The sequence below is a fragment of the Artemia sp. Qi Xiang Cuo genome, chromosome 14, assembly GCF_049724085.1.
Source record: "Artemia sp. Qi Xiang Cuo chromosome 14, ASM4972408v1, whole genome shotgun sequence".
Classification (NCBI taxonomy): domain Eukaryota; kingdom Metazoa; phylum Arthropoda; class Branchiopoda; order Anostraca; family Artemiidae; genus Artemia; species Artemia sp. Qi Xiang Cuo.
In genome coordinates, this window is record NC_142807.1 from 17227145 (window position 1) to 17252983 (window position 25839).

General features: G+C 38.0%; 1 protein-coding gene across 4 annotated transcripts in view; it reads left to right on the forward strand.

Annotated features, from left to right (window-relative positions):
- LOC148944216 (uncharacterized) overlaps positions 1-25839 on the forward strand; it is a 190716-nt gene that overhangs the window by 70288 nt on the left and 94589 nt on the right. For all 4 annotated transcript variants that reach the window (XM_089100613.1, XM_089100612.1, XM_089100614.1 and 1 more), the window contains one exon: positions 24780-25042. In XM_089100613.1, coding sequence (XP_088956739.1) covers positions 24780-25042 — 263 coding nt within the window. The remainder of the gene's footprint in view (positions 1-24779; positions 25043-25839) is intronic.

Below are 25839 nucleotides of genomic sequence, written 5' to 3' on the forward strand. Positions count from 1 at the left end.
CTCTCGATTTCGAATCGAATGATCCCCTTTTGAAGTCTCTATGACGACCCCTTCTATATGAAGTGCCCTGATTTAAAGAAAAAAAAATAATAAACTGTACATTATCAACATTGATCTTATATGCCCTCAGGGCATAACTTAAAACCCTTGGACTGAGGGTTGTGGGGGAGTGTCCTCCTCAAAAAGATATTTTCTATCTGGAAATCAACTACGCTGAACAAAATGGCTATCTCAAAATTTTGATTGGATGGGTTTGGGGGAATGACGGAGGTGGGGGGGCTATTTGCCCTCCAATCACTTTCGACTATTAAAAAGGGTACTAGCCACTCCAATTTCCAATCGAATGATTCCTTTTGGAAGTTTCTACGACAATTCCTTCGATACGAAGTGCCCGGGTATGGAAAAAAAAACAAAAAACAACACATTGTGCCCACATCGTACTTTACTTGATTACCAAATAAACCCTGACGATAAGCCTATGATTACCAAATAAACCCTGACAGACGGTTGTATCAGTTTTCTCAAAATTACACAGTTTATTTTCTTTAAGAAAATATATTTTTTTTGCTGATAAATAGTTTTCTTTTGGTCAGGTGATGAAATGAATACCAAAAATGAATTCAGAGTCACAAGTTGACCGTAAAAGAAGATTGAAACACTTGCTTTGTATTTTTTCAGCTTTTTAGCAAATAAATAAAAAAAAATGCAATTTCGCATTGAGCTAGAGGTTTAGATTTTTGTTGCATTGTTAAGCATCTTATTCTTGTTCGGAAGGTGAAGAAACCATTTCTGTACCAATTTTTTCCCGGTCAAAACTTATTTTTCTCCTACTATTGTCCGTAACTCTAGGTAAAAGCACGTGTAAAAGCACGTGCGTAATAGCGCGTGCATAAGAAACAACGTTGATAAATATGTAGAGAACACAAAAGGACAGTGAAAGTGAAGCGTGGCACATCTACGAGGACCTTTAAATAAGGTCGAATATACGTGACTATTGTTTATTTTCGCCTACTTGTCCATAAGCGTCACAGCTAGCATGTGGTCGGATTAGAATTTGTTTTTACATCCATAGATTACATCCGGGGAAGTTAGGACTGGCCGAACAAGGGATGTTTTAATACACTCCCATTCAAAGGGTCGCGATTTGAGCCCCAAACTTGACGTCTTTCCTCGTGCAAATATAGATAAGATTAGACCCCGGAGCCGCGCCGGCAGATCGACCGAACGCCGCCGACGAGAGGCCCTGTTCGAACACTGCCGAAGTGTCGTAACGCCGCCGGCGTGACGCAGGCGAGCCGCCGGCGGCAGAGGCGGCGGCGTTCGGTCGACTTCAAATTAAGTTTGCGGCTATTCTTTATTGCGTCAACCGCAAAGTCGGAGCTTTTCCTTCTCGTGTGGTTTAGTATTTCCATTTTCCTGGTTAGAAATCAAGTAGGGTTTGTACTATCCCCGAATTTTCGGGTATTTCCCCGAAAATCTATGTGTCACCCCAGAAAAAAAAATTTGGCTCCCCGAAAATCACGCAATCATGGTGCCACACCTAGCGGTATATCACCAGTGACGTTCCCTGCCAAATATTACTTTGCATACCATAATGCTTCACTAAAACTTGTTCATTAGTTTTCGGCTCTTTTGTTACTTTGCATAAAAACCAGACAGATGCAATATGCAATTGCAAATATTGCAATATACACAGTTCTTCATATGTTGACAAAAAAAAGTATCGTCTTTATGAAATGAGTTTAAATCATTTCGAATGCAGTTTCCCATTCGCTATTTCTTACATCATTCGTAGTCAAGAATTTTTCTTTCAAGTTGAATAGAATTATAGAAGGCATTCACTACTATACATCTTCAGCCTTCAGTTGGATTTTGAAATTGACAGGCGACAGATTGTTTCTACACCTGAATTGTAAGTTTGCAGATTTTTTTTTTTGCTGTTTTTAGATAAGATTTTCTTAATATTTAATACTCAATTGTTGAACGCCGGATAGAAAATACGATCTTCTTTCTGAATCATTTTTACCCCCCTCCCCCACCAAAAAAAACTTCTATTGAGACAAAATTTTGCTATAGACTAAGCTATGTACAAGGTTGGGGAATTAAAGATTGAACCGGAAGATACCCCAAAAATATGATTCATAAATAAATTGTAAATTATTGCATATAGAGGGGGGATAGGGGGCTATCATTTTTAAATGATAATGTCTCTTTTTTTATTGAAAGCAGGGATGCCAAAAATATAATTTTTTTTTTCATTTAAAGTGGAGACAGAAGAAAATGATATCAAATTCCCTGGGAAACCATTGAAATAATTTGATAGACCCAGGACCCCCCATTAGGACTTGTTCATTGTCTTGGGTATTTTGCGATTTCTCATAGGCTACTGGCCTAATTTGGCTTTTGTGTGTGCTCCCTTTTCATTAGATTCTTTGGATCTTATTGAATGCCACGGCGAATCTTTGACTCAGTTTTCCAATAATTTGAGGTATATCTGAATAATTTCGACATTTTTGTTGTTGCCTTTGCACCCCTTTACTCATACCCTCAGTTTTTTTTTTTTTTTTCAAGGAACACTAAGCTGTTTAACGTTAATTTGGGTGTTTGTTTGAGCCATATAGTGACCTAGTTAATTAATAAGTAAAATATTTTTCTAATGAAAGCTGAGACGGTATCCTATGAAGGTGGTATCGAGAGGGGGGGGGGTAGGGAGGTATTACATTTACATGATAATGTCTCGAATTTTTTTTATTTAAAGCAGGGATCCAAAAAAGTTATTTTTTTTTAATTTAAAGCAGAGACGGCATCCTATCAAGATGGTATCCAGAGAGGGAGGCATAGGGAGTTATTATATTTAAGTCATAGTACCTTGTGTTTTTTTTATTGAAAGCAGGGATGCCAAGAAGTTGAAAAGTTGACAAAAATTAACAAGATTTTCGTGAGTTATGCTTGATACAGCACTCGCATGGTTTTGTCGTCCAAAGGGAAAGGGGCATATGCGGTTCAACCCGTTTTTTTTCTTATTGATGAAACGGTTTTACTTTGAAAACGTTCATTCATTAGTACCACGCTGATTCACACTGAAACGAATTGGTGTGACGAAAGCGATATCGACATCCCCACCTAACGTTGCGCTCGAGTGACAATAGCGCCCTTGGTCCAGTGCCCAAGTTATATTAAAAGGCCAGGTCATAATAAAAGCTTTCAATTTGGGAGGTTCAAGGAGGAGTCTTTGACAGTCTTATGACCTCAGGGTACTAGATGTTGCAACGTTCTTACGTATCTACAGTGGTTTAGAAATTCGATCACCCCACAAATGATTACCAAAAATATGCACAAATGTAACATTTGGAATATTATAGTACTTTTTTCAAAGCTTTGAAGAAAAGCAAAAAAGGCTAAATACCCCTAACTACGCTTGAAAGCTATTTTAAAAAGAAACTCTTTTGAGATTTCCATGGAAATGACCATAGCAGAAGCTTTGATCCTGGGTGGGGATCAAAGAGGAGTGTTTGAGTATTTTGACCATAGGTGACTTATTGTTGCGACTTTCTTAAATTTGGTAATTTTTGTGATTATTTGGAAATCAAAGCTTAAACTCAATAACTGACACCACGTCTCCTAACATTTTACTTGGATTAAAAGTGACGAACTAGGAAGAAAATCTCAACATCTTCCTGGAGCTACTTCAGTCTGCATATTATTTCATTGAATTGAATTTAAAAGGGATGAGCTTTTCATTTTTTACCTAAGAAAATAGCTGGCACTTCATTTTTCTTCATACCGAATAAACCATTAAGTGTTTTTGTTTCATTGTAATTGAAGTGTTCTCATGTGAAGTGTTCATCATGTATTTTTCAATTTGATAAATTTACTCATTTTACATCAGTTTATAATTTGACCGATATTAGATATTTATCAGTTTATAATTTGGAATGAATCCCCAAAAGAAAAATGAATGGTATCCAAAAGAGCAGCCAAAAGTAATAAAAAAGCATTGTTATTAAAAACCGGTTTTTAATACAAGAAAGTAGAAAGGGGGGTACCAGCGCGGACGGGGCACCAAATATGGGCATGGAATCCCCAGGGAGAATGATTGCGTAATCGGTCAATGACCTAAATTTCCAAGGTCGATGTTGTTGTTGTTGTTGTAAGTGCACGCTCTCAACGAATGTCAAGGTCGATTTATTTGTTGTTGTAAGTGCACGCTCTCAGCAAATGTCATGAGTTTCCAGAAATAGAAAACAGTATTTGTTGTTGTTTTGGACATGTACATACTCGAGGCGAATGTCATGGTGTCCAGAAATGGAAAACAGCATTTGTTATTGTTGTTGCTCTCAGCAAATGTTACGAGTTTCCCGGAAACGGTTAGATCACGTGTGTCCTTCTCAGCCAATCAGAGGGCTTGTTTACATAACAATTTGACCTTGAGATTTCGTATATAACGGGCATGCAATGTGATTCAATTATCAGAAAGTATTGTGAGACATGGATAGAACAATTAACATAATTGATGAGCTTGAGGCCTTGGCAGCCGCAAATAGCAATGTAAGTGCATTTTTATTTTCAAAACGACTTTTCCTTGGACATCCTCCAGTATATTCAGCTAAAACGTAAATATATTCCTTTACCCCCAAACCCCCCCCCACTCTAACACAAACATCACTTTGCAATGAAAACGAAAATATATTCTTTTTACCCTAACCCCCTCCCACACTGTTTTACAACCCCAAATTCTCTCAAAAAGAAATAATTATCCTTTCGTTAAATTCCTTCCTTCTATATTTCCAGCTAAAGCGATCACTGACTTCTGTCAATTTTTAATGAAAATGCCGCTCTGTTTTGACACAAGACTCCAATGTGAGGCCTATAATTAGCTATCACCCTTTCCGGTTTACAAACGCGGCAGCCAAAGTCAAAAGGAACTGTTTCTCCGTCAAAATTAAATACATAAAATATTTTCTTTTACCCTCAAAACCTAACCCCCCCCCCCCCCTCACTGTTTTACAACAAAAATTCTCGCAAAAAGAAATAATTATCCTTTCGTTAAATTTATGCTATTTTAAGTGTTCTATATCCTAGCTAAAAGCGACCATTGACTTCCGTCACTGTTGTTATTAACCGCTCTGGTTTTGACATAATGCTCTACGCGAGGTTAAAATTAGCTGTCACCCTTTTCCGGTGTGTTCACGCTATCGATCTAGTCAAAGGGTTTTGTTTTGGCTGTCAAATTAAAACAGTTTTAAGCAAAAAGAGATTGCTGTATATTAAGCTTGTAGATTCCTAACCTTATATTTGTCGGAGGACCGGTGAAAGAGATTATTTTCAAATTAAGTTTAACAATATATTTAGGATATTATGTGAAAGGGGGAGGGGGCAATACATTGCTTCTAACAGCTTCGTTGTAAGTAAATTATGTAATGGGGGAGGGCAATGCCTTCAATTCTACCGCCATCAGTGTAAAATGAAAACAAACTATTTCTTCGCATTAAAAGTAAGGGCCTTGTATTTGTCGGAGAAGCGGTGAAAGAGATTATTTTCAAATTAAGTTTAACAATATATTTAGGATATTATGTGAAAGGGGGAGGGGGCAATACATTGCTTCTAACAGCTTCGTTGTAAGTAAATTATGTACAGGGGGAGGGCAATGCCTTCAATTCTACCGCCATCAGTGTAAAATGAAAACAAACTATTTCTTCTCATTAAAACTAATGGTCTTGTATTTGTCGGAGACGCGGTGAAGGAGATTATTTTCAAATTAAGTTTAACAATATATTTAGAACAGTATGTGAAAAGGGGGAGGGGGCAATACATTGCTTCTAACAGCTTCGTTGTAAGTAAGTTATGTAAAGGGGGAGGGCAATGCCTTCAATTCTACCGCCATCAGTGTAAAATGAAAACAAACTATTTCTTCGCATTAAAAGTAAGGGCCTTGTATTTATTAAAACCAGAAAAGAACAGAAACACCTAAAAATAAGAAATTAGGCCGACTTATATAGGCTGAATTTTGAATGGCTCAGTGAGCCGTAATTCTTCTTTCTCAGATTCAAAAGGATGCGACTAGTATATTTTACGAAATTTTTTTACGTTGTGCTTTCTTAGTGATAAATGCTTTTCTAGACAAAATTATGTGGATGAGGATACTAACTTTCTTTCTGTAAAAAAGGGGGAAATTATTTCAATATTAACTTTTTTCTCTTTTTAAGGCAAATAGCGAAGAATGCTTGTCGCCGCCACCCGCTAAGAAAGCGAGAGTGGATGAGTCAAGACCATCCATTATTAAGTATGCTGGCCCGACCTCAAAACAAGTGTTGACTGCCCAAGTGCAACCATCTGTGCAGGCAACAATGCAACCAAGTCAAAAATTAAAGAGTAAATGGACAGCTGCTTTCTATGGAATACCTGTCCCGTCTATACAAGGCCCGCCGCCGATGGTACAACATGTTTCGCCTGGGCCTTCGGGCATTCAAATACTGCCCTCGGACTTTGCAAATGTGAGTATTTTTTCTTCAAACTATCTTATAGAAATATATAAAAACAAAACTTTTATTTTCAACCTAATATAAACATATCTCAGCGGGATATTAAAATATTAACCCCTCGCCCCCCCCAACCATTGTTTTAAATTTCTCTGCCCCCTCCGCCCCCCCCTCCGAGATATCTAAATATAATGTAATTTTTTTGCTTGCTAGTCAAAAGAAACCGCTCCTCTTTTTCTAATCTTTGCTATTTTCTATGCATTCACCCCTATCTCTTCGCCGCTATCTCATAAGCGAATATTTTTCATGGGTAATTTCTAGTCAATTAATGCTCACCATTTGAAACTCAAAATCTCCTATTTTTCACAATTGAATCACAAAGTTTTAAGAGAAGGAACTGAGAGATTATTCCCATTTATCTATCTGTCACATATGGATCCCGTAATTTGCGCAAGGATATTTTTAAAATAGCTTTCAATCTTAAAAACCCTTTCCAATATTTTAGTGATGGGGAAACATTGTTGACAATATACTGAGTTAACGGTTTACAGCATTTAATTGTACTGTTTCCTCGTCTAAAGTTCGGTCTTGGAAATCGGAACACTCGCGCGGTGGCTTACAATAATTGTGAGCTAATGAAGAGTTCACCGAACCTGTAGAACGGAATTAGAGAGAAACTTGGACTTATGCAGTCTAAGCGAATATTTCAACTTTTGGCGGACATTATGTAAACGGCTGGGAGCCACGGTGGGGACCGAGAAGCGACACTGGGCCCGAGAAGCGCTGTGGGAAACGTTGCGGGAAGCACCGCAATGGTCTTTAATCATAAAAAAAAACAGCATGGCTGATTTAAACACTTTGAAAATAAGCTATTTTTTTAACAAAATCAAATTACAACTTCTATGTAAAGCGACGTTTTAGATTGTATTTATCTTATATTAAGTTGGATTTTCTTTCAGTTGAATTAACCAAATGCTACTATGCGCATACTGCTACTACTACTACTACTACTAAGCGCTGACTTTAAGCAATAATTCAAATTTTAACAGTAGGGATGATTTGAACACTTTGAAAATAAGCTATTTTTCATTTATAGATTGGACGACCATTGGTCCCCTACTCTCCGTCCAGTGAAGAAGGGGAGGAACCACCAGCGGAGTTTCAAGATAATGAAACATGGCACGATAGCATTGAAGTACCTTTCGATATTGATGAGTTTTTAGCTGATTTTTTTAAAGTAGATAATAGCACAGTTGAGCTGGTAGACTTGAGCCCAAATACAATACAGCCTTTAAATGATTTCACAGGGAACCCTCCTCCTCCAGCCTTCGATACCCCAACGAGTCCACTTCGAACAACTGAAGTGGAGCATTCGCCAGATATAGTTGAACAACTTGGGGGAGGGGTAAATCCAAACGAGGGGGAGGGGGGTACAACTCTCCCCGATTTTCAATTGACCAACAGAATTTTAAATGCAATAGTTGTTTACACTGCGACGTTTGGTGATCCCTTTAATTCACTTATGGGGGAAAAATTTGTTTTTGACCCTGTAGAAATTGTGCATGCATATGTAGATAAAATTCGTGCACTTCTGGAGAACCAAATTCAATTGTGGGGGAGGGAATCAATTAAGGTCTCTATTGTTTTAAAAGTGTTCTATTTAAATGAGGGGAAAAGTGAAGTTTATTATCATTATGTACATTCCGAGATGCGTTTGGTTTATTCGAATTTAGAAAATTTTGGGGGTGTTTTCATGGATTGGGTAGGTCAAATTATAACGCATCTTGAGAACTATAACGAAAACGGTAGTGGGTCTCTAGTTCTTTTTGTTGAAAATTTAAGTGTAAATATTTGTAAATTTAAGAAAGGTTTTATTTTAAGAGGGGGGCATAGGGACAGGGGTACAGTTTTAAAATATAATCCAGATCTAGAAGGTTGTCAAGGTGTCCAGCCGATTTGTTTTGAAACAGGTCAAATGTGTTTCAGATATGCTTTCCTCATATCAGCATTCGAGCCTCTAGCTCGGGACGCTACCAAGAGAAATTTAGACAATTGGGCTGTACATGGGAAGGACGGGTCTGATTTCCCCATTGTAGATTTCTCGTGTTTAGAGGGGAAATACCCAGTAACGCTACAATCTATTGATATTTTTGAAAGTGCTATTGCCCACTTAAATATTGGAGTTACTGTGGTTCAGTATGAAACAGAATTTGAAGATGGGGTTCACTCTAAAAAGAAGGGGGTGGTCTTCCCCATAAGGGGCCCGTCAGTTGATTTGGTCAGACACTGGGTTTGGTTGTTATACACACCCCCTAGTGACCCTGCCAATTCAATTGGCCATTTTAATCCGATTACCGACATCAGTAGAGTTCTGGGGGGTGGTAGGGATCTAGGGGTACGTTTCTACTGTCCAACATGCCTGTCACAATTCCGTAGTGATATAAAACTACGGAATCATATGAAGCATTATAGCCGCCACGGCTATCAGACAGTGGAAACGGTTTCAGGGGATAGGACTATTTTACGATTCAAAAATTTCCAAAACACACTTCTCCAGTGCAACAAAATATCTTTAGACTGTGAAGCTAAGCTGGTGGAGGTGAACGATCCTCAATTTCCAAACCGAGTCAAAGAACATCAGGCTATTGCAGTGTCCTATGCTCACGCACACAGAGATAGTTCTAACACCAGGCGGTTGTTAGAAATAGTTGAAACATTGGATGAGGGGCCCGAGTGCATGGTCAAGGCATTGACTAAACTGATTGGCACGGCTAATGGTGCTATTTCTCTTTTGAGAAATACGAATTATCAATTGTTGGTGGCCGCAGCGTATCGGCGCATTATTAAAAAAAAAAAACTAGGGGGGTTGTGGAAGGGAGTGTTTGCCGAGGAGTATAAGGGGGCTAAAGGCAACAGAGGGGGGCGGGGGACAGTCAGAGATCATAATCACTTATTGCAGGAAATATCCTCTGGGGTTAGTAAGTTTAGAGGGGGAGCGCATCAATCGTGTAATTTAAATGTTAGCCAGCAGTTTTTTATCCCCGTTTTTATTCACAACTCTAATTATGACTTAAAATTTATTTTACCGGCACTGGCACGTATGCACAGGGTGGGAGGGGGAGTAGATTGTCCATGGGTAAATAGTTCATTTACCTATAACATTATTCCCAAATCTGCTGAGAAGTTATTGCTTCTCGAACTGAAATGGCAGGCAGTTGATAATGGGCATAGGTGCTGGAATAAAATCAGGTTTTTAGATTCCTTTAGTTTTTTCCCCAAGGAATTGAGTCAATTGATTCAAGTGCAGAAGAGCGACAATTTTGATAGCTTTCCCTTGCTTAAACAGCGCTTTCCAGACAGTGAAATGTATGACCTGTTGACCTGCAAAGGTATATACGCATATAACTATTACTGTTCTGGCGCACGCTTAAGTGAGGTGAAACTACCTCCAATTGAAGCTTTTTACAATTCAATGACCAACAGTGAATGCACAGCCGAGGAGTATGAGTTTGCCAAGAAGGTGTGGTCCAAGGGGGATTGTAAAAATGGGTGGGATTATTGTAGACTGTACCTGGCCAGTGACGTTCTAACTCTGTTGGATATAGTCTGTAAGAACACACACCAAATCTATTCAGAGTTCGGGTTAGATATAGGCTATTATTTTTCTACACCCCATTTAGTGATGGATTTAATTTTAAAAATTAGCAGGGAGAAAATAGGCCTAATCACCGATGTAGATCAGCACCTTTTTGTAGAGCGTTCAATGAGGGGTGGGTATGTTTTTCATGGGGACCACGTCTTATTAACCAATCCAAGCGGACAAAACAACACCAGTCCAAATTTAAATGCAGTGTTCTTGGAAATGAAATCGTTATACACCTCGGCAATGTCCCACTACTCTTTGCCACGTGGGAACAATCAATGGCTTGAGAATCCTTGTGAGTTCCCCGACATTAACACCGTCAAGGAAAACGGTCCACAAGGATGGTTCTTTGAAGTTGACGGTCACATTCCGCTGGCGCTTCTCGACTCAGTCACAGATTTTGTTTGTCCCTTTATTAATCGACCCGTGAGCAGGGACTCTCTGAGCCCCTACAATCGTTCAGTGGTTGAGGATATGGGGATGCATTGGACTCCTCCAAACAGAAACTGATTGCTGATTTGGACCCTAAGGAGAATATCGTTGTTCACCATGTGCTTTTGCACTGGATGGTGAGCATTGGTTTCAAAATCACTAAAATACACAGGGTCCTGCATTTCAATCAGCGACCATATTTGAAAACGTTTATCGACACCTTTGTTGATAAACGCTCTAGGGCAAATTCAAAGGTGGAGAAGGAAATGTACAAGCTCATCCTAAATTCAGCGTTTGGCAAAATATGTGAAAGCGTTCGTAATAGATCTCGCTGCGACGTCGTTACTGACCCTCTAGAGTGTGCACGAATTACTGCCGACCCCAATTTTACATCGTTCACGAGCATAGAGACTGGCATGGTTCTTCTACACTGGCGTAAGCGAAATGTGGTACTGAACAAAAATATTGCAGGTGGCAGTTCAGTACTGGAAATTTCAAAAAAGCTCATGTTGTCGTTCTTTTACAATGTGTGCAAGGTGCAATGGCCACGGGAGGGGAGGTTCAAGTTTACTATGGTGATACAGATTCTCTGCTGTTAAAGGTAAATAGGACTGAAGATTTATTGGGTGATTTAGAAAAGGGTGAACACAAGAGCTCGTACATGGATTTTACCTATTAGAATCCGTGTCTCTATCCCAAGTTGGTGAATTTTCAAGCCCCCAACTAACTATTAATGTTAAAATAAGAGATTAGGAGCTATATTATATCTAGGGGGCTTGTCCCGGTCCCCAAAGTCTATAGCGCGGAAACACATTGTGGGGATGAAAAGAAGACATGTAAAGGGGTGCCTAATCATTTTGTAAAGAGCAATTTCAACATGAGCGTGTACAGAGACTGTGTAGAAAGTAGCCTAGTGCCAAGAGCACAAGTGCAATGTTCGCATTGCACTTCGCAAAGAGCACAATTCGCTCTCTACAGTATAGAAATTATACTGTGAGAGTGGAAAAGAATGCAATGTTGTGTATATCCGACAAAGTCTATGTGCTCGAGAATGGTGTGACTGTCCTACCTCATGGCCACTACCGTATTTCAGACCGAGTTGAATGCATAGACTATCGCAATCAACTTGGTCTGGATAAATTAACCTAACCTGAACTAACCAACTAACCACCACCACCAACCCGTTCATAAATTAAATGCTCCAACCTGTACATAAATTAACTAACCTGACAATCTAACCACCTTAACTCAACCTCATCTAACCCAATCTAACCACCACTAACCCAACCACTAACCTGTAGCAGCCGCAGTGACCGGACAACTATTGTAGTGTTTTTTCCATCGCGGCTCCCGGGGAGGGGGGTCCCGGCCCGCGGCCGCCCCGGGGGGGGGGTCCCGCCCGCGGCCGGCCTGCGGCCCCGCGGTCCCTGGGGGGGATCCCACCTTTAAATTCACTGTAATGTTCAACTGTGCTATTGTTCCATGTGTATTTTCAAGTGTTTTTTCTGTTTTTGTTGTTGTTGTTGTATAGAAAAGTGTTTATCTTTTTTTGTACAGAAAAGTGTTTAAAGACAATAAGTGCTGTTGTTGTTGATGGACAGAAAAGTGTTTAAAGACAATAAGTGTTTTTTTTTATAGAGTGTTATCATTGCCGAGTTCATGTTGAACAAATAGAGTTTTCATGTTGACCATGAAATTTTGTCAACTGTTCTTGTTGAACAAGTGCTATTTTTATCGTTGCAGTTCATGTTGAACAAATATTTGTTTTCATGCAGTGTCGAAATAAATGCTACCTTGAAATATTGTTTTTTTGTTGTTCTTGAAAATATAGATCTATGGGGAAAATTACTACTTATTCATTGGACACGTATTATATATAGTTAGCTGTAGTCCAACTGCTGCCCCCAACAGCATGTATCAGTTTAAAACACCCTTCAGATTGTTTCTGCGTGGTCCGTCAATGTCGGCGAAAACAAAACTTTTAGCTAAAATAATTCAAAATTGCGATAAAATGTTTTTGGAGAAGCCGACAAAAATCTAATATTGCTAGAGTATTTGGCAAGAGTCCTGTGATATAATAAAAGCTATTGCCACAACCATACCAATACAATTCATACGGGGACTTGATGTTTTCAATAGTATTGAATCGAACTCGTGGTTGATTATTGATGATTTGGCTGAATCCATTGAACAGTTCTCACAGGAAATGCTACAACTGTTCACTGTTCGCTCCCATCATGAACATATTTCCGTTACTCTGGTTCTACACAATCTATTTCATCAGAGCAAATGTATGCGAACCCTTGCTTTGAATTGCACCGTCTATATTATCTATCGAGTTGTTCGTGATTCTAGCTCACTCATAACTCTCAATAAGCAGATATACCCCGGCGCCCCTAAAATTTCTGTTGTCTGCGTAAACTCAGGCGACTAGCAAGCCCTACGGTTATATTTTGCTGGATCTTAATCAGAGCACGCCCGAGGATCTACGTGTAGTCACCGACATTTTCAACAATGAAATTACAGTATATCTTCCGGTGAACAGTAGAAAAGGCTATTAGTTACCATTATGACACTGAAGAAACTACACGAACAACGGCATTTATTTTCCGTTTTAAGCACTTCAAAACCTCTGCTTAGGAAGGCCATACTCAAACATGGTGTTGACAATGATTTCATTAATCTAATATCTGAACTTTGTTTAAATTTAACTGCGGGCGATGTTCAACTGCCATATGGTGTTACACAACAGACAACGCAACATCGTTCCAGTGTCCGCGCTTGGGTTTGAAAAAACATGTTAAAAAAATTAAAAACAAAACGACTCCTTCAAGCAGGCGGTAGCTTTTTCACACTTTTACTCCCGATAATTGCAGGACTTGTAAACAGTTTTTTCTAGAGAATGGCAAACCCCTATAAATTGACACCATTTGAATTTGTGTTGTTACCCGTTAGACATTTTAAACACAATTGAAGGAAATTCGTTAACGACGAGATTATTGCCGAAGATAAAAAACTACTTTTACTTTAAGATAAGTTGCGACATATGGTCAATCAAAAACTTTATCGTGAGAGACCCACTGTCGTCGCCGCTGACACCGATACTTCCAAATAGGAATTATCTCCTCAAAATTCAGCAGCACTGCATTCAAAGGAGAATGAATTGAATTTAATTTTAATATAAATTGGGAATCTATTACCAGTCTCATATCGAGAATAAAGTAAAAGAGTATTATCATTTCTTTTGCTGGAAACTGGTGATCAGGTTCAAGTCGATAGCACAGTGAAACGAATTATAATTCAGGGAAAAAGTTATAATCTAGTTGATTTAATTTGTGAAATGGTGACGAATCGTAAAGGACTTTTATCCTTTGACAATAATCTATACACCTTTCTAAGTGTATCAAACTTTCCCAAAAGTCTTATTGGCAATAAGCAAATTCTAAAGAAACTAAGAGAATATAGTCCTCCTCCAACACCATTTAAAAAAGAAGAAGATTCAATATTTGAAGATACTATCAGCGCCACTGATTTTACAACACCTGTGGCTGCTAGTCAAAAGCGAAGACGAATTGATTCACCCTCCAGTGTGCAAAAGGGGAGTGAACATTACACTACGTGTTTACACTCAAAATGGATGAAGTTCTGAAAGGTGTCTATGAATATGTTGGCGAGACGGGGAGTTTAAGTTCTCCCAAAGCCCTTTCCAAAGCTTTCCCCGTCACCACCACATTGAAAAATGCAAAATAGTATCTAGAAAATGAACCGAGTTGCACACAACATCGAAATAATAGGCTTTTCGGCAAACAATATCGAAAAACTACAGCCCTTTTCCCTCTGCATATAATACAATTGGATCTTTTAACTATAGACACGCTTCAACAACGTGACAATGCGCCCTACAAATATATTCTGGTGGCAATCAGTATCTTTAGTCGCTATACCTATGCCATTCCACTACGGTCAAAGAGAGGTATTGAAGTTGCTCGGTGCATTGAAAGTATTATAGAACAGGATTCATATAGAAAAATTCAATCGGATCGTGGCAGTGAATTTGTTAATCCCCATGTGCAAAAGGTTCTTTTGAAATATAATACAATGTTTTACGATAGTCCAAGCCCGATAAAGACAGTATTGGCTGAACGATTAATAAGAAGGCTTCGTCTATTAATTCTAAGATATTGTACCCTGAAAAATACACCGGCTTTTATTCATGATTTAGATAAAATCATGCAGATATACAACCATCGACCCCATCGATCTCTGTCCAGCTCAAGCCCTCGGGATGTTCATTACAATGAAAATACTTTTGATGCCTTTCTAAGGCAATACTCCAATGGTGAAAAAGAGAAAAAAAAAATGTGAAGAAGAAATTCAATGTTGGTGATACTGTTCGAATTAATAGAACCAGCAATATTTTTGAAAAGGAGAATTATTTATGGAGCACTGAACTTTTTAAAGTGTCCAAAATCCTAGACACCGAGCCCACGACATATCGACTGCGAGACACCAAAGATGATGAGATTCTCGGCGGCTTTTATGACTATGAATTGCAAAAGTTAGAAACAGTAGCGAAAGCTATAAAATTGAAAAGATATTACAGAGTTGTATATGCCACAGCAAGAATGATTTACTTGTTTGTTAGCTAGGATAAACCTCAGTTTTTGATTCGTGGGTCAGAGCTTAAGATAATATCAATATCCAATGATTATTATTTGGTATTCAAGTCAAATGTTTCTTATCCTCTCTACAATGTCTTGAATATAACAAGTGATTTTTGGACAAAACTCTCTCCCACCATCAAATTTGACGAAAAGTATGAAGTAGCTCTTGTCGACTGTATTCTCAAAAATACCAATGACATCCTGAGAAAAGATCGTAATTATGAAATAAAAATTAGACCCTATGATTGGCCGCCTCCACCACCCTCAAGTGATCAAGAACAAATTCAAAAAAACAACTGGATAGATTATCCATACATTGAACTATCCTTCGAGGAACTCACCTGTATGAATGATTTATGTCGTTCCAATAATAAAAGAATTTCAACTGGTAAAAAAGGAGCTTTTAATTTCAATTATTCAAAGGAGGAGGGCAAGATCTGTATTATTTCACCTATTGCCAGTGAAAAGGTTATTCTCAATGATAACCTAAAGGATTTTCTTGGCTTTAAGCTCATTATAATCAACGGTACAAGTGCCGGAAACACTAATTTCATTTTTGCAGACTATCCTCCTGCCTTCTCCACGGACACTTGTATATTTCTCTACGCTTCATTTGTGGAAACACCTCGGGTTGGTAATTCAAATGTTCCCCTCCTACGAGTTCTTGAACGAAAAACTAATCAAGAGCATATTCACAACTGCAATATAAAGCATCTTCAATATATCTCCGTAAACATTTTCTATTTCTAACTCTTTCAGTTAACACTAAGAACCAAATTGGGCGATCACATAACAATTTCAACGGGTTTGGCTGTGATTATATGGCATTTTCGTCCCATCGTTCAAAAGCAAGATGTCTAATAAAAAATTGGTATTCACATGTCCTGATATTGACTGCTATGTTAATCCTCTTGGCCCGAGAAGACAGGGCAATAGAATGGACTACTACAAAGGTCGCTCGTCAATGTCTGGTTATGGTCTTGGCAGTTGGTTTGCTAAGCTGTTTCGCTCTTCACTACCACTGGCTAGAAAATATCTTGTACCGACTGCGACCGATTTTGCATCCTCTACACTATACGATTGGGGCTCTGGCAAGGATTTTAAAAAAAGTGCTTCAGAAAATCTTGGGTACAGTGCGCGAACCCTTGGCGAGAGATTAAAACAAAATGGTAAAGGCTTAAAAAGGTCAAGAAACAATGCATCACTCATCAGTCTCCACTCAGGTCGGAAACGAAAGACATCATCCCTCTTGTCAAAGAAAAGAAGGAAAAAGCCGACACGTGCTGTAAACAAGTCCCAGGAAGAAAATTGTCAGATCGAAACTAGATTTCTTCTCCTAAAATGTCCTACCTACCGCATAAGGATTCTCAACCTTCAATCACCGCCTCATTGAATCTATTCAATGCTGAAAATGTTGATGTGAATGTCAAGCATGGATACTATGAACAATTTTATCCTCAACAACCCCTCTCCGATAATATCCACTTTCAAATTTATTCCCATGAAGACTAATTTATGGACATGTCTTCATCATTTATAGATTTGCAAATGAAAGTCCGGAAATCCGATAATACAATGCCAATTCGAGCCGATGGAATATCCTATGAAAATTGTATATAAAATAATTTATTTCGTCAAATAAGTGTCTACATCAATGGCACGCTGGTGAGCACTAGCAACAATCGCTCAAATTATACAAGCTATATGCAATTCATGCTGATGACACCCAAGTCATACAAGGAATTGAGAGGCACCTCCAATGGATATGAATATATTACTAATACTGAAAGTACAGATGCACTTAAAAATGCTACAACTAGTGAATTACATCTAGTTGGAAAAATATATCATGAAATATTTAATATACCCCAATGGATGCCGCCCAATATTAAAGTTGATATAAAACTAACGCGTGCACCATCAACTTTTATTTTCAGACAAGAACGTTCTGTTAATTCTGATATAAATCTCTCCCTCACCTCAGCACTACTACATGCACGCAAACAGCAGGTCATGAGTTATGTTGCATTGGCTGGGGAAAACTGAGAGCCACTGGTAACAATATTAAACCACTTGTTCCTCATACAATCACCAATCAGCGTCATTTTGCAATGGGCTCACGCACCTTCACCGATTCATCCTTTATCAATGGTGAAATCCCGTCAAAACTTGCTTTGGCATTTGTGAAGAGCGCCAGTGCAATAGGATCGTGGACTGAATGCCCACATAAATTCGAGATGTTTGGACGTTCATCTCTTGTGTACAGAATAAATGGTATCCCACTCTACAATCTATCCTTTGATAAATCCTATAGAACATTGTACGAGTTGACCATGCAAACCCTAGATCATGACTTACAACTATTTGAAAATCGTATAACCGAAGATATGTTCGCTAAAACACATGGTATCATTGTATTAGATTTGTCTGGTACGCAGGATATGAGTATAGTACGTACGGAGACTGTGCATTTAGAGTGTATATTTTCTAACCCTTTGGCTGAGAGTATTGCACTAATCTCACTAAATCAATATGAAACCTATTGGGAAATCAATCCCGAAGGCAGTGTTCTACTAGACTTGGCACCATGAAAACCAGTCAAATAATTAATGTATTTAATATGGATCTCTACATGTCCAAGTACCAATCCCATTGTCTGCCCTCAGACTTTCTTGGAAAAATTTAAAGTGTCAACAATACTTTAATTAGTGTTAATAGCAGTCCGTTGACTGTGCTGATGGATCATTGGCTGTGCATCTTTCAAACAATGAAGACGAATGAATTTTTTGATCCTCTTGGTCTACCCTATACATTCTACGCTCCATACATCAGCAACTATCTTGAGAGCAGTAGGAAAATTATAATTCAACATTAAATAATAGAGCAGGATCAGCCGGCTAAAAGTTGCGGCTTCCGTGCGCTAATATATCGTTTATTTCAATGTCATAGCTATCCTCATGAGAAGTTTTTCCACTTCCATTTTGACAACCCCATTTTGAACGTCTTTATAGTGGAATACTTGCTCTCAGACCTATACAATATTGATTTCAGTGCCCTAAGAGTAAAGTGCTTAAAAAATGTTTGTGAATTTGTTTATTAATAAAATGCATATATATACAACAATGTCTTTAAATCTTCACTTTAGACTTATTCATCTTCGATGTATAGGCAACTGTCGTGAACCACTAATGCTGTTAAATCATTTGGATTCACTGTATATTGATCTTGATTGACTGCAAAGTCAGGGTCACATTTTCTACAGTACAATCTAACTTCACTCTTGTCATATCTCTTTGTATAGTCAATTATACTATTTGCATTCATATTATGAAATTCACGAGTTTCAATCTGTCTATTTGAAGCAATATCACATACAATGTTTTCAAATGGTGAATCACATTCGGTAACTGCCAAATAAAAATCACTTGGTTTATAGTCATAGTAGGTAGTGTCATAAAAACGATGACGTAGAAACCAAATTGTCTTGTTACCCCAACAGTTGAATCGTAGACCAGATTCCTCTTCCCAGAATAATTTAGATCCGCGACGATACCAATCTCGTAGAAATAAACTAAAAACCTGTTTGGGATTCTTTCCAATCATAGTGGGGTAAGTATTCTCCCACTGATCACATTTATCATAGTGACAATTGGAGCACAGGTGCCCTCTAGGGTGAGAGTCACACACCTCCTCAAGACATGAATTACATCTTTTAATTTTTATTGCATAGCCTCTATGTAATTTACAAGGATTATATAGTTTACACTTTTCACTATAGTCATCTATAATTGTACAATTCTCACATTGATTTCAACTGTCAAGAGTGTACATGCACAATGGACATATATAGAACATTTTTCGGTTTCCGATGTCAACTCACTCACAGCTAAAACAAAACTGATCCTCTTCGTTCGATAAATTCAATGTGATGCAAATGGGGGAGAGGAGTAGTTCTGTTACGATACCTCTTTCGAATGATGGGGGAGCCATCTACATTGAATCCATTGGCAATGTTTTCATAAGTATATCCACAATATGATTCTGCCTTTTTCCAATTAATATATCAATAAATTGAGTATAAGCACTTGAATCACATGTTAAAATCTGCAGATCATATTCCACCGGGGTATAATCGCTCTTCATTATATTACCAAGCGTTTTCCGACGAAAGAATATCCTGTTTTGAAGAGATAAGTTTAGAAAATCATCATCCAAAATCAAATTTTTTCCCATAAAACTTAGATTTTATCTAATTCTCTCTTCCTCAAATTTATTCATTTGTCAATCATTTCACTCAGACGGCTGACTCTAGACTGATCAGAAAAGAAAGAGAACATTTTCGATTTCGAAACAATTTTATTGAATAATTACAACAACATCAATAATATAGAGCATGTACAATTAGCGATACTGTATATTGTCTTCAATATGTTTCACCAATGCACTTAAAGCACATTGAAGTCTATTCAGATGTGCTATATCAACTTTAGCGGCAAAACATAATTGATCCTCCATTTTAAATTTGCTCAAGGATATCACATATCTTGCATATACTACATCCCATTCCAGACAAAGACGTGATCCTTTCGTGATTTCCACCGCAATGTTTGGTGCTCTTGTACTATTATCATCAACTCCACTATCAACTTCTAATAGAGTAAACATTCCACTAATCGCCATCAACACAAATATATATCCAAATGAGTAAAGTCAAAACTGTTCTTCTCACTCCTTGAATTCTATTCACAGACTAATAAAACTATAGCAAAAATCCTTTCTTTATATTCACTCCGCCGCTACTATGTAAACAAAGCCCTCTGATTGGCTGAGAAGGAAACACGTGATCTAACTGTTTCCGGGAAACTCATAACATTTGCTGAGAGCAACAACAACAACAAATGCTGTTTTCTATTTCTGGACACCATGACATTCGCCTCGAGCATGTACATGTCCAAAACAACAACAAATGCTGTTTTCTATTTCAGGAAACTCATAACATTCGCTGAGAGCGTGCACTTACAACAACAAATAAATCGACCTTGACATTCGCTGAGAGCGTGCACTTACAACAACAACAACATCGACCTTGGAAATTTAGGTCATTGACCGATTACGCAATCATTCTCCCTGGGGATTCCATGCCCATATTTGGTGCCCCGTCCGCGCTGGTACCCCCCTTTCTACTCAAGAAGGCTTTTTAGGAATCCAAAAGAGCAAAAAAAAAACTATCAATATCAAAGTCGCCCATTTCAACTGTTTTAAAGGTGACAAAACAGATATAGGCAAAGGGCATTATGAAAAATTATGCTTCTAAGTTCAAAGTTATATTCAAAGTTTTTACTGAGATAACTGACGAATTTTGTATTACGGTATTTGAAGTTTTGTATGCAGTATTGCTCGATGAAAAAAACTACTAATTTTGATAATTATTTATGTTAAGAATACATAGCTAATAGATACTTCTACTGCTCGTATTATGCAAGGGTTCTGAAACGCCACTGCCATTTCGTTTCTTCCAGATTTCTACTTCTCTTGATGAATAACGAAGAAGACCTGTTTCCAGCCAGCGACTTGTGAATTTTTGAACTCATGAATAGGCTCAGGCTCGAATCTGTTGTAAATTTAAGCTGTGATTTGAGAAAGACTGATGAAAACATTAATATTTGCGGTCAGCATTGATCGCGCCGGCGGCGCGCCGCCAACATCTTACCGGTGCCGCGCCGCCGAGATCTTACCGGCGCCGCGCTGTTTTTGGCCCCGCCGCCGCCGGTCTTCCCTCATCGGCGCGGTGCCGGGGTCTAGATAAGATGTTCTCTTTTGGGTAATGCCTGACGTCTGACTGGCTGTGCTGCTAGTATAGTAACAAAATATGGAGATTTTAAAAACGCATTTCATTTAAGAACTAATCTAGATGAGGAGTTATGTTTTAGAAATGAAAGCCGCGAAGAAGTTGAACAAAAAAGCGGATAAAACTGGACATTTCTCCAAACCATCATGTTTTCCAATGCTTTTTTTTATCAATGCTATCTAGGCCGTCCAAAATCCAAACAGTTACCACAAAAGACAAGTTTATCAATTTTTAGTTTAGTTTTTTGATTGTACGGTATGGAAAATGACCGCAATATTACACAGATGCCATGAATCGATACAGCAGTGCTGAGAACCATGCATGGTGCGCCGGACTATAAACCTGTTTGGTGCAAGGAATGTTTGATATTCAATGGTTTATTTAAGCTATACTTTCCGGCAGACGAAGTGATGGGGTAATCCCCTCTTCATTCAGGAAAATAGAAAAATTGTCCTCAATTGTACCTTTTCCGAATTTTGGCCCCTGTTTCAGATTCATAGTTGTTCGCACAGTTAATTGCCAAAATTGTGCCGAAATTCCTGTTTGTTATTCAGTGGCGTAATTTCGTCAAATCCTCGGGGGGGGGGGGGGGAGTTAGAGCCAATTTTCCCAAATCGAGTGAAAATTACAGTGAAAACTGAAAAATGAGCCATATAATACCATAAAGGCAAAGCTATACTAAAGTGTTTCTCTGGATACTTGAATTATGCAGGCTTACCTTAATTTTGACAAGATTTTTTTTTTGCAGAAACTAAATTTCATCTGGGGGGGGGGGGAGTAAATCAGGTCTGGGAGGCAAACTTGGGCCTGGAGGGGTCATTTGCCCCCCTGCTCCATAGCAAATTACACCCCTGTTGTCATTCATCAAATATTTATTTATATGAAATGCTATGTTATCGAAGTTTATCTTGTATCGGGTTTGCATGCTCTCAAGGCGTAAAAAATGGCTGTTATAATAGCAAACTACTGTTCTGAATAAACTCTTGCGGAAGAGCAAATCCTCTTAGATGTAAAAATGATAAACGTCTTTTTGCTCTAGTCGCATTGAAGTGCGAGTGACACAACTCCGATTGCCCTTAGGCTACTTCTTTTTCTATGTTCCTGCATGAGCATGCAAATTTTCTAAAGGAGGCCCTAGACCTGTGGCTGCCAACCGATTTGGGGCTACGTCCCACCTAGGCATTTCTAAGAACTTGACCCCCCCCCCGTGGTAAACAAATTTTGTTGTTCAAAATTGTATGTGTAAACAACTGAAGGAAGCTTAAAAGGCTATTAACTCTATATCTTTTATCTGGGCATATTTAATACCAAAGAAAAATATTGTCTGAATACAACACCTTTTATACCAATGTATGACGTCAGTGCATCTTTTCTGCTCTTTTCATGCATATGAATTAGACGTCAGTCACATAAAAATGTTTTTTTTTTTCAAGATTAAGGCTCTAAAGTATAGTCTGTCGTAGAGTGCATTTCCTGCCCATGACCCATCAAAATATTGCCATGCCCACCGGTGGGGCATGCGCCCCACGCTGGGAATCATGGCCCTAGATGGTCAATCATATTGTTCTAAAGCTTCCGTCAATCGATTGACTCAAGTATAACTAACCGTCTAGGAACCTGTTTGACGCTTGAGTCAAGCGTTGACGGTGATTGATAGAAGGTTTGAATGACTCAAGCGGTTGACGAGATTGATTGACCGTTTAGGCCATTTTTGTTCAAGCATTGCGTCAGTCACGCGCCAACAACAATGGAACTACATGGGAGACACATTGCTTCCCCAAAACTCGGAAAGCAAAAAATGCGGAACGCGAGTTTATCTGTTTATTAATTGAGTTATACTGAAATCACCCTGAGTTATGGAAGGTTAAGAGTAAAGACTATTGTAACCGAAAAAAGAAAAGTGCGCCATTGGACAGGATATTTCGGGCAGTAAAGACATTGAAACCGGATAATACAGTTTCTGAACTAAAAAAGAAAATTAGTGTTTTAAGAAACTAAACTTGAAATTAGCTTTTGGTCAAAATTGAAGGGTTGATTGAAGGTTCGAATGAAGTTTGATTGAAGCACACTTCAATCGTTTGAAGGAACTGCTTGATCAAGTGGCTTGCCGTCTAGGGTCTCCTTAAGATCTATAGCTGGTCTCATAAATATAAAATATATACAAGAAGAAATATAGCGGTAATCATGCGTATATATAGGGGAATACCCTACCCCTCTTTATCAAAGGACCATCCTAGGACTCCATCATGGACAGCTTGGGAAAATTACTAATAAAACGTGCGAAACCTAGTGTAGATAGATATTTATTACAAAAAAGTAACAGCCATGACAACAAGTAAGATAATCACGACTCTTATCACATGAATAGACGTTTCATTAATATATGTATGCAAAAAAAACTTAAGAAAGTGCTTGTCTACATACTCTCTTCTGTCGCTGAGAAGCAAACAATCAACCATTAATTCAATGAATTAAGACTTCTGTTTATAATACCTCCTTAAATATTGTAGATTCTCGCCTACTCTCTTTTGTTCGATATCAAATTTTCAAAGAATCTGCTGCTTCCTTCATTGTTGGCTATACTGGCCACCAGATGTTTGGTTTTTTGCGCCGCCACAAAAGGGAAAATGTGCCAAAAGCTCTATTTTTCTTGTAAAAATGCGCCGAGTGAACGGCTCCCCCACCAAAAAAATGCACAGATTTGAAAAATTCAATGCGCAACCGCCTCAAAAAGCACCAAAATGGCGCAAATACTCCCCAACTGGCCGCTCTGATACTGGCCCCTCGAGGTTTACTTTTTTGAATCAATCTTTTGTGTGGGCGAAGTCTTGGGTCGACAAAGTCTGTGAGTTTCAAATATTTGGCTATATGGCTCATTTGATACTAATCAAATTTTATTTTTGACATGAGTCATTTCATATTTCATCTGTGAGTTATTTGATGTAACTGATTTTTCCCTTTTCTAGTGAAAATAACACGATGGGCTGCGCTCTTTTTTACCTCTCGATTTAGCAAAAATTGGGATAGGATTTGAATTTCTCTTTCTGTTTGTTATTTATATAACCCAAAAAATTGATTTGATCTTCATCTAGTTCACAAAAACCTAAACTTTCTTTGAAAAAAAGAATGGGACGCAGAGGACCGGCAAATAATCTACTAACTGGTGGGTTTAGGGGGTGATAAAGGAGACACTTGCCCGGGGCGTAGAAATTTTAGGTGCACAAAATTTTTAATAAATAATCTGACAGCTGTAATCATTTTATAATTTAGAATTTTATTTTTATTAGAATAAAGTAGAGGAATCAGTTTAATAAATGAGAATAATTAATTAATTAATAAAGTAAATTAAAAGATACAGAATTATTAAATAATAATAATTGAAATAATTAAATTAAATACTTAAATTAAAACTATTTTAAAAATAAATTATTAATTAATTAATAAATTGAAAATAATTTTCTTAATAATTGATAATTTTATCAAAATTTGGTCGGGAAATTTTGTGGGAGGTTGGGGGTGGGGGTGCTAACAAAGATTTTGCCCCAGCTACAAGAGAAACCAAAACCACCACAGGTCAGAAAACTTTCATATTTATTCTGAATGTTACCCCTCTTGTTTTCTTTTTTCCTTACAAGTGGAAGGACACATTCTTAGTTCAAACAGATACCTGATTTAAGTTGAGTTACTGTCCCTGATTTCTGCCTCTTTTTTAGTGAAAGTTACAGGATGGGCTGGCGGTGCTGTCCTTCTAATTGGCTCCTTTGGTCTTCTCTTTTACAAGCTCTTTTCATACCTTGGCCCGAAAACGTTTAAAACCCTTACTGAAGAAGATAGTTTGACGTCAACACCAGCTTCGAGAAGAAAATATCAGAGAAGACGTCGCTATACAAATACAAGGCTTCTTGAGGAAGAACAAGATGGAAAGCTAACTGCTGTTGTTGATATAGCTAACGAAAGTGATGACGAGTTGATTCAGGTAAGCGGTTTGTTCTACTTGTATTTACTGAGTTGTGCTTCCTCACAATTGATACTGAGAAGAAAAGAAGAAAATTTGCGAGGGGAAGGAAGAAAGAAAATTAATCGACTTGAAGGCTATTCTATAGGCATTCAGGTAATGCGTATCAGATAATGTGCATGCACAGCTCCATAGCTTCAAAGTTTATTTAACCATGTTTTCGTAATATTCTTTGTGTATTGACTAAATTACTTTGCTACTCGTATACCCAGCAAATTTGCTTTCAATATTACAAATTTGTTTTTATTCGTGGTTGTATAGCTGAAAGAATGTACACACGTAAACACGCGTTCCAAAATATCAGTTGTCATGCATTTTTTTTTTTTTTTTGTAGTTCTAAAGACAACCCCCTTTCCTCCCAAAAAAGGTGAATGATGTGTTACTTGGATCTATATCTTTTTTCCTGTTGTGACGGTGACATACAACTTTAAAAAATAGGAACGGTTTAAGTTCATATTTTGTTTGTCATATGTCACATGTTAGTAGAGAGGCCTCAATTGATCCCATCCCTCACCCCTGCTGCCACCTACAACTTTTTTGCACACCATATATGGGCATAGAACCACGTGGTTTATGGTTTTTGTCAGTGAGAATGAAAAAACAGGAATTTTGTCACATTTATGTCTGTTTTCTTGGATGGTTATGTGTGTTGGTCGATTTATTTGATGTTTTTCATGGATGGATATGGATGATTTATGGTTTTGTCAGTCAGAATGAAAAAACAGTATTTTTCTCACCTGAAAACAGGAATTTTCTCA